This window comes from Oreochromis niloticus, linkage group LG1 (genome assembly GCF_001858045.2).
Source record: "Oreochromis niloticus isolate F11D_XX linkage group LG1, O_niloticus_UMD_NMBU, whole genome shotgun sequence".
Classification (NCBI taxonomy): domain Eukaryota; kingdom Metazoa; phylum Chordata; class Actinopteri; order Cichliformes; family Cichlidae; genus Oreochromis; species Oreochromis niloticus.
This window is the reverse complement of record NC_031965.2, coordinates 34,375,334-34,395,082: the sequence shown is the minus strand read 5'-3', so window position 1 is coordinate 34,395,082 and position 19,749 is coordinate 34,375,334. Positions and strand designations below refer to the sequence as shown.

At 37.1% G+C, this 19,749-nt stretch overlaps 1 protein-coding gene across 8 annotated transcripts in view; it reads left to right on the top strand.

Moving 5' to 3' along the window:
• The first annotated feature begins 536 nt into the window (after positions 1-536).
• cep89 (centrosomal protein 89) overlaps positions 537-19,749 on the top strand; it is a 55,481-nt gene continuing 36,268 nt past the window's right edge. For 6 of the 8 annotated variants that reach the window (XM_005447720.4, XM_025907987.1, XM_025907976.1 and 3 more), the window contains exons 1-16: positions 537-818; positions 1,305-1,411; positions 2,247-2,393; positions 2,994-3,186; positions 5,565-5,628; positions 6,741-6,836; positions 7,611-7,859; positions 8,428-8,570; positions 9,944-9,994; positions 10,516-10,599; positions 11,442-11,545; positions 12,368-12,483; positions 13,728-13,908; positions 14,408-14,575; positions 16,023-16,164; positions 18,211-18,300. In XM_005447720.4, coding sequence (XP_005447777.1) covers positions 777-818; positions 1,305-1,411; positions 2,247-2,393; positions 2,994-3,186; positions 5,565-5,628; positions 6,741-6,836; positions 7,611-7,859; positions 8,428-8,570; positions 9,944-9,994; positions 10,516-10,599; positions 11,442-11,545; positions 12,368-12,483; positions 13,728-13,908; positions 14,408-14,575; positions 16,023-16,164; positions 18,211-18,300 — 1,977 coding nt within the window. In that variant the 5' untranslated portion in view covers positions 537-776. Of the gene's footprint in view, positions 819-1,304; positions 1,412-2,246; positions 2,394-2,993; positions 3,187-5,564; positions 5,629-6,740; positions 6,837-7,610; positions 7,860-8,427; positions 8,571-9,943; positions 9,995-10,515; positions 10,600-11,441; positions 11,546-12,367; positions 12,484-13,727; positions 13,909-14,407; positions 14,576-16,022; positions 16,165-18,210; positions 18,301-18,508; positions 18,560-19,749 lie in introns of those variants that run through there. The other 2 variants (XM_025907990.1, XM_005447724.4) reach the window with 2 other exon arrangements.

The following is a 19,749-nucleotide window of genomic DNA, read 5'->3' as shown; positions in this document are numbered from 1 at the left end:
AAAAAACAGGCTAAAGATCTGACCCACACATAGCTGTATTTTGTTGAGGAACGTCTCAGTTATTTAAAAGATTAAAGAAAGGCATAGACGGTTTTTTGATTTGGCGCACAGTTTATGGTTGTCTTCTGTATTTGGTTTTGTGTTGATTGTGTGGATTTTATAGTTTGACGTATTTTCTATTGGCGAGGAACTGTAAAGATTGCAACTGGGATACCTATAAAAGTAGCCATTGTTATAATACAATAGATAAATAGTTTGGGAATTTAGACAGAACAAACACAGCAGGCCTTCAGGTAGGCGGCTATTACAGGTGGGAGAATTACGTTTTATTTACTTATTCCTACCTGAAAAAAGCCCTGTTCTTCAAATTAAAAGTCACCAGCAGTGAAAGAAGAAAAAGAAAAAGTTTTTCTGGGACAAAGGGTGTTATTTTAATGGGCCAACATCGTCCCCTGTTGGCCAGGCTGCGAGTTGGTAAGCAAGTCGTTGCTAGGTGGATCAAAACAGTCTCTGGTTGGCTTTTGCCTTCGAACTTAGCCAATCAGCGTTACGTTTGGAGCACGGTTCCTTCTTGTTGTGAAGCGTCTAGATACAAGGAAACTGCAAGCAGCCAGCCTTGTTGAATTTAGTTAGCTTACGCATTTTCCTTTCTCGCTGTAAGGCGAATTACATTTCTGATTTAATTGTAAAACGGTGTAATTGAAAGAATACTTCGCAAAAGCATTAAATAACATTAACCTATATAGCAGACGGCAACTGTAAAACGTATTTCCAGTATGTTAAGATTTAGCTTTAGGAGGGAGAAAGACAAGGAGTTTGTAAGTTTCCCTTCTTTTATGATATATATTAACCTTTTGTAGTTTGTCTTATTATTTTTGTGTTTTTTAAGGCGTTACTTAGGGTTAATTAATAATAGCAGGAGTTCTTTGTTTTTAAAAATACTGCAGCTAACTCTTGGTAAAGAGTATTTAATTGATGGTATTGTCTATTTTTTAAGCTAGAGTTTGTATAAATGGTGAATTGAGGGTTTTTTGTGCACTAGCGATTGCTCTAGCATTACTTAGTAAAATGTAAGGATAAATATTGGTGCTGTTGTGCCTTCATTATGCTCAACACTGGTCGTCAGGTGGTCATACTGTGATTCTGTAATAAATCCCTTTACCCTTCCCCTGCTGTTCATCCTGCACAACATCTGTGGTTTTTTTGTTTGTTTCCCCCCCCCTCAGTTTGGTGTCATCTTATATAAACCCTCCTGAAGCGTTGTGTCTGTATGTCCCTCTAACTCTTCTCTGTGTGTTGCGTAGAAGCATATAGCTCATGGTTTGATCCCTGCTGCCTCCATTGCTCCCAAACCAGCCGTACCTCGTACCCCTCCCCCTCGCAGCCCAAACCCCTCACCTGAGAGACCCAGGTACCTAACACTTTCTGTTTATCACCCATAACCTCCAACATCCTTTCATGTTTCATGTTTCTGCTAAACTGTCATTTAATCCACATTTTGATGTTTGCTATGAGATTGTTAGAGGTTATTTATAGAAATGTTAATTATTTCCACCGTATTTGAGGTTATGTTCTGTCCTTCTGCAAGCTGGGCTTCATTTGTTTTTCTATCTGTTATTACAAAAAACTTTAACAAGCAAAATATCATGAAACTTTGTGTAGCGATAGATCATGTGTAAGGAAGAAACCATTAAAGTTTAGTGCAGGTCCAAGTCATTTTAATTAAATTGAAAACTAGAGCACTGGCTTTGGTTGATGATCTGCTCTGCTTGTGCCGTTGTTGTTGTCATAAATGATGCATTTATTGATAATCCTCATCATCCAAACTCGATTAACCTGCTAAGACCCGAACTCTTTCACGGCATGCATTTTTAATTTTTCTTTGCCATTTGGGCTGATTGGGACCTGATGAATGTAAAAACAAAGAATTACCAGATTTTTAGTTCTACCTAATTTTTGTTTCTGAGAAAAATTAGATCAACATATGAGGACATTTGTTTTAAATTTTGATAGAACAGTGGCAGTATAATGTCCTCGTAAGTGGATATGAGGCCCTTGTAGAGTAAAATTAGGTATTTTGGTCTAGACAACCCAAAATGTGATGTCCACATATGTGGACGCCAGGTCCTAGGAGGTTAAGTCAAAAATTCAGTATGACTTCAAATTTGCATGCGATGCTTTCCATGCATTTCATTTACCTTTCTGTTACACGTAGTGTCTCATAAAGTATGTGTTTCTATCTACAGGTCAGCCTTAGCAGCAGCCATTTTATCATCCTCACTCACTGGGCAGACATGGGCCATCCCTCCTGCCCGGCTGATGTCTTTATCCGAGAGTGGTCAGTCAGAATCCTTCACATCTGAGCCAAACATCAGCACGGCACTTTACACAAGGTAGCCATCATATGGGAAAGGCAACAGTATTATGTCAAGATTTGTGTCATCACCAGTGTGTCAGAAAGAATAAAATTCATTTTCTCTGGCAGGAGTTTTAAGAGAAAATAAACTGTTCATAAAAGTGACCTTGGAAAAAAAAATTGTTATAAAAAGAGATTTAATTTATGTTTTAAATTTGCAGTTTATCCACCATATGCCTTTGTCTGTTTTTTTTTTTGTTTTTTTTAGTTTACTGTTGGATACATACCACATTAGTACATTTTATTTGTTCTAAAAATAACTTTATAGCAGCATAAAAGAACATACAGTTATGCTTATTTGGTTGAATTAAATCTGTTTTGAAGTCTTCTTTTTAAAGACAGAAAAAATGCTTTAAGCATTAAACACTTTTTAGGCTCTCCTGTATCACACTGTCATAGCTCGCTAACATACTTGAATATAACATAATGAGTGATTTTAATAACCAGTGTTCCCCATATAAAAATACCAAAATGTGTGCTATGTAAAATATATAAATAGAGGCTGTATTAGTTTGTGCCTCTACTAAGATACATCTGATTGTCTTCTGCTGTTATCTTACATGCTTAACTTCCTCAGAGACAGATGGTCAGAAGATTTGGTTAGCCGGCCACGTCTGTCCTCTCCTGACCAGTCAGAGGGGGAGTTGGAAGACAAGGAACAGGAAGTGGTGGATGAAGAGGACGGGGAGGACCATGTCTACCACACTCTGGACCGAAGGCAGAATTCTTCACTCACCGAATCTGTCTATGCTCTGCCACTAAAAGCTAAGGTGAGGAACTGCAGAAAGAGCTTGTATTATGTGCATGAAGGTTTCTCAGTAGATTGTTGCATGCTTCTAATACAGATTGCATAAAATACCTGTAAGAGGTGATTAGTGGTTATAAGACTAGAGGCTAAATGGGTGGCTGTGTATTTATTAGGTGTAACCCTATTAGTGGCATGTGTTACATTTAGGTGAGGCAGTTCCAGATGTCTGTTCCAAAAGACAAGAACTCTCAGAATAACTTTAATCTTGATTCATCCTAAAATGGGAAACGTCTCGGTTCCAGAGCATCTAATCAGAATAAGTTCAGCCACCTCTGAGAATATTTGCAGAGCTAAATATGACTGTGTAATAAGAAAAGCCATCATCAGAGGGCTCAGATGTCATGATTCACTATGGCAACAGGTTAAATAGAGCAGAGCCTCCATTTTAACGCAGAGTAGTTATGAATATGTGTGCCAATGCAAAATATGACATTTATCTTTAAATGGTGAGTGATGAAAGAAATAAGTAATCTTTATTTTTATTTATTATTTTGGTTATTTTGTTGATTACTCATTCATATTTTTCTAAAGATGATCAAACTAAAATCTAGCTGATATCTCTCCATATATTACAATAATTATTTGGATATATTTGTTCATCAGTTACCTGACGTCTGTCTTAATCTGTAACAGCTGAATAAGAGTTCTTAGATTAGATTAGGTTTTTTTTTAAAATTTATTTATTTTACAATTTTTAATGTGCAAATTTTGCCCAATTTTCCCAGCTCTGTAATTTGGAAATGTTTAAATATTTCAACATTAAGTGTTGTCAAAACACATTTAGACAATCTTCAAAATGTATCCAAAACCTCACTTTAAACTCCATTTAGTTCACCTTCAGGATCACTACAGTCATTCTCACTGAGACATTTATAAATCTCCAACATGATGCCAATTATGACAGCAATTTTCAATGAATCTTGGCTGGTCACCATGTAACAGTTGATTGGTACTTGCTTATAATTTTGTGCAGCTAAAGGTTCAGCCCTCCTTAATGGGAGGTTGGAGTGCTGGTATGTATTGAATGAGTGTTACTACTCCTAAATAGGTTTTCCTTGTGTCTGTGGTATTTTGGTATTGTAATCCCAGTCTGATCCAGTAGGAGGCACAATTGTACTCAGAATCGATACTTTGTTTCCTTTTAATGCTGTGCTATGGTTGTCACTAAAACTATCAGCTGTGATTCAGCTCAGTAGCCATATATAAGGACTTGGCTTATAGCATCTGCAGATATCCTTTCAGTTTTTCTTAGTAAATGTTGGGTTTTTTTTGTTTCCTTCTATCAAACAGTTTTCTCTGTTGTAAATTTGACATTTAATTTATGTATCTACATGGTTAAATCCAGAATCCCCCCTTTTTTCTCCATTACAAAATGTTACAGTGTTTGTCTGTGGTGTTCTTACAATCCAGGTGGTGAGTTCTTGTACTTCTGCAAATTGCCTGAAAATTGCCTTAAAAAGCTGTTATTGTGATTTATGGTAGTCCCTGATCACAGTACATTACTAATGGGAAGTTTTTCCCAGTCTTGCTTTATCTGCACACAGTTAATTCTATTCTGTGGTGTACGGTTTATCTGTAATTTGCCTTGTGAGTTCTCTTCTTAATTCGGTCTGTGGCACTATCCCAAATGTCTCCTTTTACAGATCCCTGAGAAAAGGTTATATTATGTTGTTGTTCTTCTACTTGGGTAGCTAACCTGTAAAGGTCCCAATGGTCTCTCCCTGTCAACTATCTTTCCAGGCTATGGCAGTATCTGAATCTCTCAGTTATGACAGCCACAAGTCAAAGTGACATAGGACATCATGGCTCTATTGTATCATAATCTAAGGCCCACAGACCTAGTATGGTGACTCATATGATAAAGTAGTTTTACACAATGGTGTACCACCTCTAGGTCCAAAAAAACATCAGCCTTAACCCACATAAATCTACAGTATGGTTTTCACTTTCTGCTTTCTTTATGATTCAGGGTGAGAGTGAAGGTCACTGTGAGGACATTGTGCTTATTTCTAAATATAGGAATGCAGTATATTATTTCCATCAACAATTGTGGAATTTGTTGAATTTTTATCATAGTTGGGGTGTTAAAAATAAATTGTCTTCCAATTTTTCCTCATAATTCTGTTTCAGCTATATGTCTTCTCTACACTGAACTGACAAATGTAATTGATTCATGTTGTTTTGTAGGCTCTTAACTGTACAATTCAATAAATACACTGATAAGATATTATCGGATACGTTTTGGCAAAGACCATAAATACACTGCTCCAGGCTGCAGGGATTTATATATTTGTTTGAAAAGACTTACTATATTGACTGCCTCTTTATTTATTTTGACAGTCTGTCTTCAAGTCCACTACACCCCTGCCAACTCAGACTTCTGGCAGAAGAGAGCCTTCACCAGGTACTGATTTTACAATAATGACAGATGGGTTAACAAATTTCATAAGGAGAAGAACATCGTAGTAGTAATAATAATGATAATGATAATTCGAAGGACAATGCTTATGAAAGAAATTGATCCATGGTAAAAATGGACCTCTGTGTATTTAAAAGATAACCTTTATTATTAACCTTTATTAGTCCCACACGTGGGAAATTTGTTAAGATGGCCTGTATATTGTAGAGTCCACTGAAAAAGATCAGAAATCAGCACTGATTTCCAGTTAGCTTTCTTTTAGTACATTTTCACACATCCAACACAGTATAAATGCTTGAAACTAAAACTGTATGTATTTTTATAAACATATTTGTGTATATATAGGTAGCAAATAGCAAACACACATGCCCACAAATTTATTTTCAAACATTTTAGCTGATATAAAACAGCTGTTGTGATCACTGATGTGAAAGACAGGTGGTAACATTGACAGTAATAGGTCTATCGAGTAATTGGAATGACTCTAATTATCAACAGAAAATCTGAAAATCTCTCCAACAACATGTAACTAAACATAAAGTTCTGTTATTGCTTTTGTGTATTGTTGGTGCTCTTCCAAAATAAAGTGTAATAGAAATTCAAAACTTTTGGCTTTTGGAGACTTTTCTATGAAAAGCACTAGTAAAACAAATAAAGGAATGTAACCTGATATTAAAATCTTCTCCATCACATAGCAAAATTACTGCTACACCACACTCTTGACTCTATGGCAGAAAAGTACAGCTCTTATTCAACTGACATTTAGTTTCATAACAGCCATAAGGTAACCTCATATCATTAGAGCTAAATGGAAAGCCTTGTTATAATTGTTATTAGCAGTGCTACCCTCAGGCTTTTGGTGGTGGTAAATTAAAATGTTCTGTCTGTTCCTAAAATGCTCCTACCTTAATAACTAAAGTGCAGACATAATATCTGTCTGATTCGCAAGGTAACACTTTCAGGCTTTGCAGAAATTACACTTTTACATAACCATTGGCTGATTGTGGTAAAATGGAATTTTACTATAATAAAACCCTTAGAAATCAGCACTCCTCTTGGTTTTGAATTCGTTTAATGAATTTGTTCACATCACACAGATTTCACTGAGGAGACCAGTGGCCAATCTCTAGAACCCAAAGAGAAGAAAATGTCTGTGAGGAAGACTCTTGAAAATTGGAAAGATGATGTTCCAAGTAGGTGTAAATACTAAAGTACCCTGTTGTGTGTCTGCTTGTCATTTTTACCTATAGATTTTTTAAATAAAAAATAAATAAACGTATGTATATTAAGCATTAACGGGTCACCCCACTGTTTGCCTTTCCCTTCATGTCCTGTAATCCACCCCATAAAGGGTGAAGGCATTCCAATATCTGTAAGTTAACATGTTAATGTTAACTGTAAAAAAAACAAAAATATTAGAGTAAAAACAAAAAATTCAATTGGGCAGGTGAAATGAACATGTTAACAATGAGATATTTTAAGTTCCATGCATTTTATGTATATATATTTAGCATAGTATTGTAGATAATGTTCTATAATGCTATTTGTGGTCATCAGTGCACATTGTGTTCTGATAAATGGCTTCAGCAGAACTCGAGGTGAAATGCAACATGCCGAAAAGTAAAAGTAAAAGTCTAAAAGTACTATTTCTTTTCTGCATCATTCTCTGCATGACATTGATGTTTTGTTGTTTTTTATTCATGTGACAAGATTTCCCACCTTAAATGAGAAATGTATTTTTTTTAAATGGTTACAACAAGCTGCCTGCTGCCTGGATACACAGACTTAAATGATAGTAACATAACTCTTGTAGTCATGTTTTAGGATTTGTCTGTTTGTGTCCATGTTTTCTATCTCTGCTGTAACAAAAAGCAACACTAAAATGGCATTTTCAATACAGTACATACTTTCTTTTCATTTATACATTTTATTCTATTTTTAAAAAGTATTTTTCTTGCCTGTTTCAGCAACACCAGCCATTTTAACTGCTGATCACCCCAGGCAAGCAAGCCAAGCCAAAAGCCCCAAAGACCTCCGTGAGCTTCCTCCAGAACCCAGCAATACATACAGTGAACTGCGGAAGAAGGTAGTGAGGGACCGTCGGGAAAAGAACACAAGGATGGTAGACAAAGAAAAGCTACTAGAGGAGAGACTGCAGCGCCTGGAACGGGAGATCAATGACAGCCAAGCCTTCTCAAACCAGAGGTCCTCTGCAGGTAGAGTAGAGGAACCGCTGGAGAGATACTGTACAGAGGAACAATGTGGAGAAAATGAATGAAGGGAAGTAGGGAAAGTATGTAGGAGTAACAGTAGAAGTAAAACAGATGTAAATGAGGCAGAAAGGAAAAGTAAGCAGAGAGTTACAGCGGATGGAGGAATTTAGAAGTATGAAAAGAGGGAGCTGGAGATAGTGCTAAGGGTAGAAATAGTACTGATCATTGGACTCCACAGCATGTCCTCAGCATGAAGAGAAGAAGAGGGAGTAATGAAAAGAAACATGAAAGCACTTTGCTGATCTTTAGGCAGACCACATGTACTGTAGAGTCAAAACCCATGTTGAGGAATGACCTGAATGGGCTGTGTTGCATTGTAGTGTTGCATAGTTTTGTTAGTCACTCAAGCCTTTTTCTGAAAGATGCAAATTATTGTTCTGATTTTGTAAAGCATCAAGCCCTCACATTTCACATTTTTTGCTTTGATTCAATGCTTTAGCATGTGGAAACTGGCTTAAAACTACTTATTAATCTGGAAAATTATTTGTAACCTGATATGCTTTGTTTGCAGGCAGCCAAGCAGAGCTGCAGAATTTGAGGCAACATGCTCAGGAGCTGGTTGATGAAAACGATGCCCTCAAACTGACAGTTCACCGTCTGAATGTGGAGCTGAGCCACTACCAGGCGCGGTTCAGACCACTGTCCAAAGAAGAGGTATAACAAGCTCAAGACATTAATATGACAAGAGCCCCCTTGTCCTTCAGTGAAGGACAAGGGGCTAATTGAGATTTAATGAACTATAGGTATTTCTAAAAAAAATATATGGGTCAGTTTAAACTTTTCACGAATAAGATGCCATGCAACCTCAGGGCTTGCTTGAAAGAAATTTGAAAAATTGTATTGCGAATATTACCAATCAGCTCAGTTACGAACAGCTGTTCCTATTAGGGAGTTGTACAGAGAAAAAAAGTCAGTCTGTCTCACTCCTACCTTACCAAATTTAATTTAAATCAGGTATATGTGTTCTCCTGTATTATCTTCATCTGCTCTTAATAACTGTCTCCCCTTAGACTCATTTTCTTAGATTCTGTAGTGAATCTCATGGCAGTACATCTCTTTATTTTCAAAGCTTCATAACTGAGCTTTTAAGATACACATCCACCTTTGATCCAAAGCCCTGCTGAGTGAAGTAAGGTTTTATTTTTCTCAGTCCTTCCATCTGATTTGTTGAACCAAAAGAGTTTTTTGTTACTGTCTGTGGCAGTCTCTCCGGTACAGTCTGTCCACATTATTGTAGGTTTAACGCTGCAGGAGAAAGCCAGCCTTTGGTTTTAATCATGACTACCTCATGCTGTGTTTTCACACCAGGGGATCTCCTGCTCTCATCACTGCCTCTGTGGCTGCGTGTCTCTGCAAAGGCTCATTACTAACAAGTGAAGTGTGGCTGGAAAGAAAGAGATAAAGGAAAATGCATTTTACAGTGAAGTAATACAGTTATAAGAGATTGGATGAGTCATAATCAGTTTAATTGGTTCAGTTAAAAGGATCTGCTTCCATATTAAATTATCTATTGCAAACCCTTAGTGGGTCTCCTCTTTTTTGCTGTAGGAGGCATTTTGCTGGTAAGTTTAGAGTCCATAGGATCAGTACAGATCAATACAAAGTTCCTCTGATTGATTATCTTTATCCTATAACATGTCCTTCCTGATGAATGCTCTTCCAGCAAGACATTGCCACCATTCAAAGGGCATGAGGTAACACTCAATGATTTGATGTGTATGAGCCAAATGAACACCTAAATTAAATTTTGGAGCTTCATGGAAACAGGTCCATCTTTAAAACACCACATAAATGAATATCTTTTGAAGAATGGTGTTCCATCCCTCTAGTGGAGCAGCTTAGCTCTTAGTCAGGCTGTGAGATAAATTCTTTCAGATCTTGTGTAGTTATTGATGCTACACTAGATTCCAACACTCTATTGGCCCGTTTTGATATATTCAACTTATCTATGTGAAGGACTAAACTGTAGTGATGGGATAAAAGCCCAATTATTTTCTTTCTTTCTATGTCACTCCTTACTCATCTAGCACTCCAAAGTCAGTGGTTTACTAAACACGGGGTCTCCTCCTCCATGGCTGGTAAGTATGAATATATAACAGTACAGTACATTTATGGCTTGACTGTAGGCTGACCTTTTAGCAAGTTAATAATCTGATGTCACTAATCAATACATATAGTGTCGCTGGCTAATCTAATAGGCAAGTCATTTCGTAAAATAAATTGACTGGTCAATCGATTAATATGGATGATTTTTTCAGCATCCCATGAAATTGAAGAAAAATGTGAAATCGCAGATTTTCAGTCCACTGACAGTTGGTCTGGTAGCATGGTTAGTCACACCCAAAGCTTACTAAAATTTGCACAGGTAAGAGACTGGGCATTTTCTCTTAAATGAGTATATCGGAATGCCACATTGTCCAGTATTTGTCCACCCTAACAAGATCATAAAGCCCATTTGCAACAGGTATTATCAATCCACTGTCACTGTTTGATTGAAAACAAACTTTTCCTATGCGGCGTAATCTCTAGCAAGGCAAAAGATTCATGGCACTGATGTTGTGTCTAGTTTAAACTATTTCTCTTTGTCCGTTTTTTGTAGGTTGACATGAAGTATTTATCTCCTCTACTGCTGGCTTATGAAGACAGGATGAATGAGAAAGATGCCATTCTGCAAACCACTGAGGTAAAGTGTTTCATCTAAATTTGTGTGAGTTTTAATGAATCATCTTTCATATTTTCTTTTTGGAGAATTGGTGAGGTTATTTCAGAGGTGGGGGCTGTTAAGTACTATTTGATGTGCCAACTTGTATTTATGTGGTTCATGGGTTGAAAACCTGCAGTAAACTCAATAGACAGAATGCATTAGTCAAGGTGCTCCCAGGATCTTATTAGATGAGGTAAACATTTAGTCATGCAAACAACAGCAGTCAAAATAAAATCATATTTTGTTCTAATGGTAATTATTGTCTTTTTAATAAATATTTGGGTCTTTTAAAGGTAGCTATATAATACATCCTTCCTTCGGGATTAATGAAGTATTTCTGATACTGATTAACAACACAGTGTGTAGACTCTTCTGCATTTATGATACTTACAAATGTTTATACATACAGTTTTGAATAAATGAAAGCCATCATTTAAGAGAGAGTAGTGGCTGTATGTTAATACACATGTTGTAAAAATGTAAATATTGTAATAAAACCTAATTTTTACAAGTAAAAAGCATTCTGTTTAACATGCTGCATGAGGTTGCGAATGAGCAGGTTTCTGTGACCTGAGGCGATCCAGTTCCAGCATAAAAGGACTTGGAACAGTTTCACAGGGGGAGGTGAAACCAGACTTAGTGGGTATAACACTAACAGGACAGCTGGTGTGCTCAGGCAAAGTCTCAGTGAAGGATGGTATCTCCCTAGGGGGACCTTTAAGCATTGGCTTAGAGGTGGTAATAGAGCAGAAGATGCAGTTATTTTGTGTTTTTCTTTATGCCCTTGAAATCGTTGGTCTTTGTGTGTTTGTCTGGTGCAGGAAAACATGAAAAAGTTGCATGTTCAATTAGAGGAAGTCATTAAAGAAAATGAGAAACTCCATGATGAAATTACCAAGACCGGAGCGGTCAATCAGAAAGACTGGTAAGAAAAAATGCACGGCTTTTTGTATGTGGGTTGTTTCAGCACTGTATGAGCTTGATTTGCCGTCATCATTCATTCTTCTGATCTTGTAATGAAAATTAAATGTCTTTTTTTGCATCCATTGCTAAACATTATAGATGCAATTAAGAAAATGAAAGAAGCTAAACCTTTGTTTCCTTTGGTACGCTTCTGCTGCTGCTATTCTGTCTTTTATAATCATTCGAGCATATAATGCTGCTGACACTGACTGGAACTAACTCTGAGAAGTTAGATAATTGCACTGGCTTTATGTAAACTAGCAGGGATTTTAGAGTTGTTAACCTCTTCATGTATCTCAATCTAATATATAAGGGATTTCTTAAGTACTAGGCATACATGTCGATGTACATTTGTATACGTATAGACTTAGTCTTTATTTCAAGTGCTCTTGCGCAAAGTATAAATACTTCATGATACTAGATGTCCAATTCATTTAAAGGCCAACACTTGTAGGCAATCATATTAACTCATTTATTTGTATTCAGTAGACTCATCAGTTGCAAGAATTTAATATACAAGTTGTTAATATGTTTCTTCTTAGAAAGACTAACTTGCAGGAGTAGAAAAGTATATTTTATCTTAAAAGGATTACAGAATTTATGTAAGATTTTTTTCTTGGAATGATAGCTTAATCTCTGTAAAGGTTAATATAGCATGTAGCAAAACTATTTATAGTATTTTTGTGTCTGATAATTACTGTGTGTTAAATTAGCAGGTTTTTGTTGATGTGCTGATTTAGCATTGACATAATCTCTCACTCTCCTGCTTTCTTTCTCTCTGCAGTCATCAAATTCAACAACAGGCCGTTCTGGTTTTGCAAGAGAACCAGGTTCTCATCAATCAACTCGAGGCGCAGCATGCTGAGGCCAAGGCCACTCACAGCAGACATAACACTGAAGGTATTTTCTGAAACACCGAAAGACATAAAAAAGTAAAAAGATTAAATAAATTCTTCCAGAAGCATTTACAAGAGAAACAAGTCTCACACTAAAATCTTTAAAATGATGCATGAATTTCAGAATTACGGCTGTTTTTTTGTTTTTAAAAAAGATGTTTTTAGGCCTTTTTTGATAGGGATAAACAAGGAAATACAGAATATAACACAGAATATACAGAAAAAGTCTAAATGTCTACTTTTGGTGTTGGCCGTGTCCCTTTGAAGGTCGTAGATTAGAACGTTAACCCAGTAGACGTTGCTTTTTGGACTCCGTTATATAATGCAAACTTTCATTTTTGTTTGCTCTTTGATCTAGCCCAGCGGTCCCCAACCCCCGGGCCACGGACCGGTACCGGTCCGTGAGTCATTTGGTACCGGTCCGCGAGAGTTGAGACTCGGGTGTGAAATGTATGGTTTTCAGGGTTTTTATCGGTTTTCAGGGTTATTTTGTTATCGTTTTTTTCGTTAACTCGGTTTTCCTGGGTCTTTTCACGTGTGTTATGAATAAATCTTCTTTTTTTCGGTACCAGTACTAGTTTTATTTTGTTGTATTTATCCGCGACACCTTAAAGGCTGGTCCGTGAAAATATTGTCGGGCACAAACCGGTCCATGGCGCAAAAAAGGTTGGGGACCGCTGATTTATTGAGTAGTAATCATACGTGTTGATGCTCAACACATTTGTATAAATAGGATACCATTAAACTTCATTTTGAGTTGTTTTCACCTACTGGGTGATACCTTAGGTTTTTTCCATATTTTTTTTGGTTTCATAATACATACTTTCATTTCTGTTGGCCCCGTGATCTAGCCAACAAAGAAACACAAAGGCCCATTGTTAAACACAGGGAAAGATCATTGTTTAAAAGTCTTTCACAACGTTAACAAATCTTCATTTTCCATTTCGGGTGAGCCCCACCTCAAGAATATGCAACTTAAAAACGTACACACTCGCAATTTCATGGCCTTTTTTGTAAACATGTTAAATTCAGCACTGTGAATCTGGAAAAGATTACTCAAAAAGACTCAAGTGACATACAAGGAGAAAACATGAAAATACATTTTTTAGCACTAAAGGCACCGTAAACATTTAGCCTAATGTACATTTACTGGGCTCGCTTCCCTATTTCGTTTTTTTATTTTCCTTTTTATTCATTTTCTTCTGTTTAATACTCTCTTTTTTTCTTGTCTCTTTCTTGTTTCTTTAGTGGCAAAAGTGTCTAAGAAACTGATGTTATTAGAAGTGGAAAACCAGCGCTTGGAAGGGGACCTGGAAGAAAGCAGGAGGGAGGTGCAGAAAAATAAGAAGGAGCTTCAAGTTCTGCAGGCCCGCCTAAAGGATGCAGTCACCTGGGACGAACACTGCAGCATTGCTGGAAAACTGAGAAGGTACCCTTCTAATCTCACGTTATTAAACAAAACTGAATACTTAAGTATTAAAGCTGCTTTGTTATTTCAAAGAGAAAACAAGAAGCTGTAGACTGAACAATTTATATTCACAAGCACTGACCATTCTTGCTCTATGTTGGGTAAGGGTGTGGAGAAAGCTTTGTTTATTATTATTTCAGTTGATTTGTAGCATAGAGAAGTAGAGCAAAACAAGAACTACAACAAGAGTAGCACCTGAAGCACTGCAGTTTTAAGTGCAATAGAAAAGTCAAATGGGATTTAATGAATAAATGTACGTGGTCAGTGTTACGTATCATCATAGCCCCTGGGACTTAAAATAAAACTCATGTTTACACAAGTGAATCAAAAATAAATTGCATAAGCATTAAATAACAGGACTATTACATTTAAAACAAATATCAGTAGGCTATATTTTGGAGCTTTAATTGCAGATTGTGACATGCGTTGTGATTCTATGAACTCTTCTCTTCACTCTCAGACAACTGGAGCAGCATGAGAGCAGAAGTAAGGGTGAAACTGACAAACTGCTTCTGAGAGTGTCTAACCTCCAGGAGGAGAACAGGATTCTAGCTCTGGACAAAGCCCAGCTAACTGCAAAAACAAGAGCAATGGAGGCTGAGCTGGAGCTCTCCAGGCAAGCCAACAGGTAGTAAATATCCAGTGTTCTTTGTTTGCTGTTATCACATACATGAAACCTGGTACACAGCATTGAGACACAGTTCTTGGAAGGTTTTCAGCATTGCTTGAGCCATTAAAACAAAAGAATGTTATGATTACTATAACAGCATGTGGAACCAATTCCATTTTCAATATATTAAAATGCTTTTGTGCAAAAAATATGCAGCATCTGGATATGTTGAGAAAAAAACTGCCATGAAAACTGGTACATGGATGTGTAGCAAGAGTAAAATCAATGTAAACTATTTATTGTTTATAATTGGGACAGCTTGCTTTTGGTATCATTAAAAAAAACTCCAACTTGAAATTTAAGCAGTCTGATAATGTGCTACACTCCTGCACATCCACTGAACTCTGTATTAAGACTTTTTTTAATAAAAAAATCTAACCTATATAAAGTAATATGGAAGAAGTCCACTTAGTAAGTGTTATGCACATGACTTTCATATGGGAAAATGTGGTTCATATCCTATGTGAGGATCAGTGCCAACAAGCTCGTCTGATGGGAGACAGGAGAACTTTCTATTTTCATATAATTACTTTATTAATTTAATTATTATCATTTCTTTTTTCCTTTTCTAGATTTCTGTCCAACATTGCAGCTGGTGATTCATTCTTTTGTCCTGTTTGTCTAATGTTTTGAGACCTAGTATAATTACAGTATTACCACAGTTTTGCCCAACTTGAACCTATCCACCCAGAATAAAGTGTCATCTGTTTAGTTGCTTAAGCTTAACTAGATGTGAAATTCAATTTAGTGCTTTCTTCCCAGCTTGTAGGAAAAGCCAGCAGAGAGATAGATAAGGTCTTGCATCACTTTTTTTAGGGTGGGGGATAATCACTTATCTCATTAAAAAAAACTCTGAAATGTACAGAAAAGAAAATTATAAAAAGCTGTAGTGCTTTTCTGTGATCTTATTTTTCTTGACATAAGCTGAAGTATGTACCTAAATAAAAAAAAGAAAGCACTAGACAGTTTACTGTAGATTAGGTTATTTTTCCAACTGTAGGGATTGCAAGGGATTGCAGCTGGACTTAAATATGTTCTGGTCTGGAGCCTTCGTTTCCCAGTAGATTTGTGCTGAGATTAATGTGAACTCTTTCAATATGAAGTGTGAAGTTTGTCAAAAGGTGTTTAATAACCAACATTTCCCCCCACCTTGTGCAGATGGCATGATCTCAAGTATCATCCAGCTAACCTATTGTCCTTCTTCTTATTCAACCCTTCCATCTGCTGCTTTCCCTTTTCTTAACCCCTGCTCCTTTTTCTTTACCATGTTTTCACCAAACCTCCCTTTCGCACTCCATTTTCGTGCCTCCATACTTTCTCTTTCTCTCTTTTCTGTGTTTTTGGTCCTCTTTTAATACTCTTTAATCAATTCCTTTCCTCACTTGCCTATCTTTCCATCGATTAGGAAGGCTGAAAGAAGAATGAGTATGTTGAAGCAACAAAAGGAAGAGTGTGTGTTGAAGGAGGAAAAGACACGGCACTACCTGGGAGCTGTCATTTCTGTGGCAGAACACATTTCCCAGGAGAGAGACCGACTATTACACATGGTACTACTGATGCTACTGTAAAAAGATTTTGTACCACATGTGACACTGAATAGATGCACAAACATGAGGGTCTTGAAACTTTCCTTTGATAAAAAAAAGGTCTAAATATACTGAATATTAAGTATCAATTCATTCACTTACTAATTAAGCTGTTTGTAGTAATGCCAACTTAGGTTGCTGTTTACAGACAGTTGATCCAAAATGACAACAAAATTCAGTAGTTAAGGTGTAAAGGCATTTCATAAGGGTTGCAACAGGTCTGGAGGCAGGTAGGATTTTGGATTTTAAAAATAGTCACAGAAAAGCTAATAGGCACCCAAAAACTGCTGGCAGATGCAAATCAGACTGGCCACCCCTCAAAATTTGCTGCTCCCCCCAGTGGCCCTCCCTGGCAAGACTGTCGTATGTTGGTAATATTGTAATAAGGTTGCAGAAAACCTGGGGCCAGTCCCTGAATAGATCACTGGTACATCTCAGGGCCAACATAGACAGGCAACCATTCACACTCTGACATTATCTAATGCTTATTTGTATTTCCTGAACAAGTTTGCTCCCAGAACTCCATTGTGGGAGAAAGAATCTTAAGCTGCTTCTCCTCAGCTCTGCTGAGAATCATTAAAATGATGGTTAGGACTTCCAGACAATCAGTCAATCAATCAATCAATTAAAACTGAATTATTAATGAGTCCAAAACCTTATTTGGTTTTCATATGCACCTATTTTCAGAGATAGCAAATTTAATGGCAGAAAATAACTAGCCGTATATTACTATTCTTTCTCTCTTTTTTGCCATATTTTTCAAGTAGCCTGTATTTGATAACAGTGTAATAAAACTGGAAATTCTGTTTTTGGAGTACCAGCCCAATATTTTTAGTGGCCCCCATATGGCCACCCCTATGAAAAAATTTTGGAGGTGCCCCTGATGCTAGGTGACAAAAGTGTGCATTCGATTCAATGTCATGTTAAAAAAAAACAGTTTGAGATTATTAGAACTTTGTGACATGATGCATTATTCTGCTGGAAGCAGTCATGAGAACATGGGTACAGTGTGGTCATAAAGAGATGATGAACATGGTCAGCGACAATACTCGGGCAGGGTGCGGAATTTAAATGATGCCCAGTGATGTACTGAGGAACCCAAAGTGTGTCAAGAAAATATCCCCCAGACCATTATAGCACCACCACCACTGGCACCTTGTTTTTGATACAAGACAGGATGGATCCATGTTTCCATATTTTTTGCCCAAAATTGTGACCCAACAGACAGGCAGCAGTTTTCCAGTCGTCTATTGTTAAAATGATCCTCACATGTATGCATATCTCTGTGTATATCTCTGTTGTATACTTTCATTACTCAAACAAGGTATCTTCAGCACAGAGAAGATAACGTAAAGGTTTTTTCAGTCAAAGCAATTGTATAAATCAGACCAAAAAGAATGTAAGGCGTACAGGAACCGAACTGTCTGATTTTCCACCTCTGGTATTATATATATTATCTGTTTTTTTTTAAGTATTTTTATTATGTATGTTATGTAAGCAGTAGAAATGTTTTTAAATGCTGAAAACATGTTTTTCTTTAAAATTTATACATAGTTGCCTATAAAGCGCTATGATTATTGCAGAGTTAAAGAAGACTCATGGACTACTTTTTGTGTTTTTGGAGTTCTAAAGAGTCATGACCAAACAGTTATAATCTGAGAATGACTGGCATGGGGGAGCCTTAGCTGACTTTGACTTTTTATGAAATCTTGATTCACACAGGTACTTAGTAGGTAACGAGTGAGTATTTTCTTATCCATCCATGTCCAACCTAGTACAAGTATGCAGATTGGTTATACTGTCCTGAAGATAGACAGCTTTTGTGCCTCACCCATTTGGCTGCACAGGATTTCTGTAAATTGGCAACAGTTTGACTTCTTTCATTCATTTCCTTTATCCAATTCTCCCATAATCCCTCACTTCCTTTATCCAATTGTGCGTTTAACCCTCCCTCTGTGTTCCTTTTTTAGCTCAGTAACCCGCCATCTTCCCTGTCTGCCTCCCTAGGCATCATCTCTTCAGCAGGAAAAGCAGAGATTCATCAGCAGGATTCTCAGTGGCACAGTTCGATTTGGAAAACTACAAGAAGAAGTCAAAGTAAGTTTGTTTATTAAAACATCACTTTCAGAATACAGTCAGCTCCCCTGTAAACACTTTTTTTTTTTTTTTTTTTTTTACACAAGAATCATACATCAGTGGTTTTAAAAAGTCAAATCTGGCTCACTGGCTTACAGTGGGTTTGGTTTGTCTTAAAAATGTCTGCACATATGATTAAGGAGCCAGAAATCTCTTAATGTATTCCCAGAAGCTGCACTGCTACGTGGCAGGCAGGTTAATTTGATCTTAACCTCTGATGCCTGGCAAGCTTTTGAACAACACATTTGGTTCATCTGGTGCCTCAACTGATCAGGCTGAAACATAACGTTCCAGTTCCAGTCCTCATGTCTGGTGTCTATTGATCAGCCCACTCTACTGGAATTGATAAACCATCTGCTTGTCAGCCTCCACTACTCACAACGCATAAATTGATGAACACTTGTGTCTCGCAGATTGCCTGCTCTCAATCTGACTTGAGTGGGTCTCTTAGATAATCTTCTCATTTTTAAGAGCGCATGCAATTAGGACCATACATTATAAGCATGTTTCATGTAAAGAAAGCACCAGTATAATGATAATGATCAGAGGTTATAAAGGGGTGCAGTTTGTGCTCTATGACTGTGGTCACAGAGAACATACTGCTGTTATGTGCTATTTTACATGCATTTTCTCACTTTGCCTGTCAGCACTTTTACTTTATGTTTGTCCCTTTCTAAAAATCCTGATTCAATCCCCACCAGGCCATGGGTTCTTTAGTTCAGTTTTAGATTACTTTCATTTCATTTTGTTTTCAGTCGACTTATAATTACACATGAATTCAAATTAATTAGAGTTTAAATTAAACTATTATGCCATGAAATCTCATCTCTCGTGTACAGTATTGCACTTGCATGTAGATGTCAGTACCAGACACATGCATGAGCATAGGTAATTGTAAACTAGAACGCAGAGCCTCTTTCTTCCTTGTTCATTCTTTGGCAAAACCACAATGATCCCACCCATTCCCACAGAAATAAAATGAAGCCTATTATAGTAAATCACCATGGTAGCCTTTTCTGTAGATATGGATCTTTCCACTGTGGTTGACAGTTGTTGTGCACCATCAGCTGCTGTACAGTTGTGCATTCTTCTTTTGTAATTGTTTATTATGACGAAAAAAACATGACACTAGCTTTAGTGCCTTGCTCAGCGGCCAATGGTATGCGTGTTCTGTCAGCAGCTCTTGTCACTCAAACCAGAGCAAGGAAAAACATCTCAGTGGGTTTAACAATTTTATTAGTGTCTCTATAGCAACAGCTCATAGAGAGAGAGAGGGAGAGAGGGAGAGAGAGAGAGAGAGAGAGAAGTGTATGTGTGTGTACGTGTGTGAATGTGAATCTCAAAGGTGGTGATCAGACCATGAAAAAAGGAGAGCTGTAAATGTTGTGGTAAACAACATTTTCCCCTCTT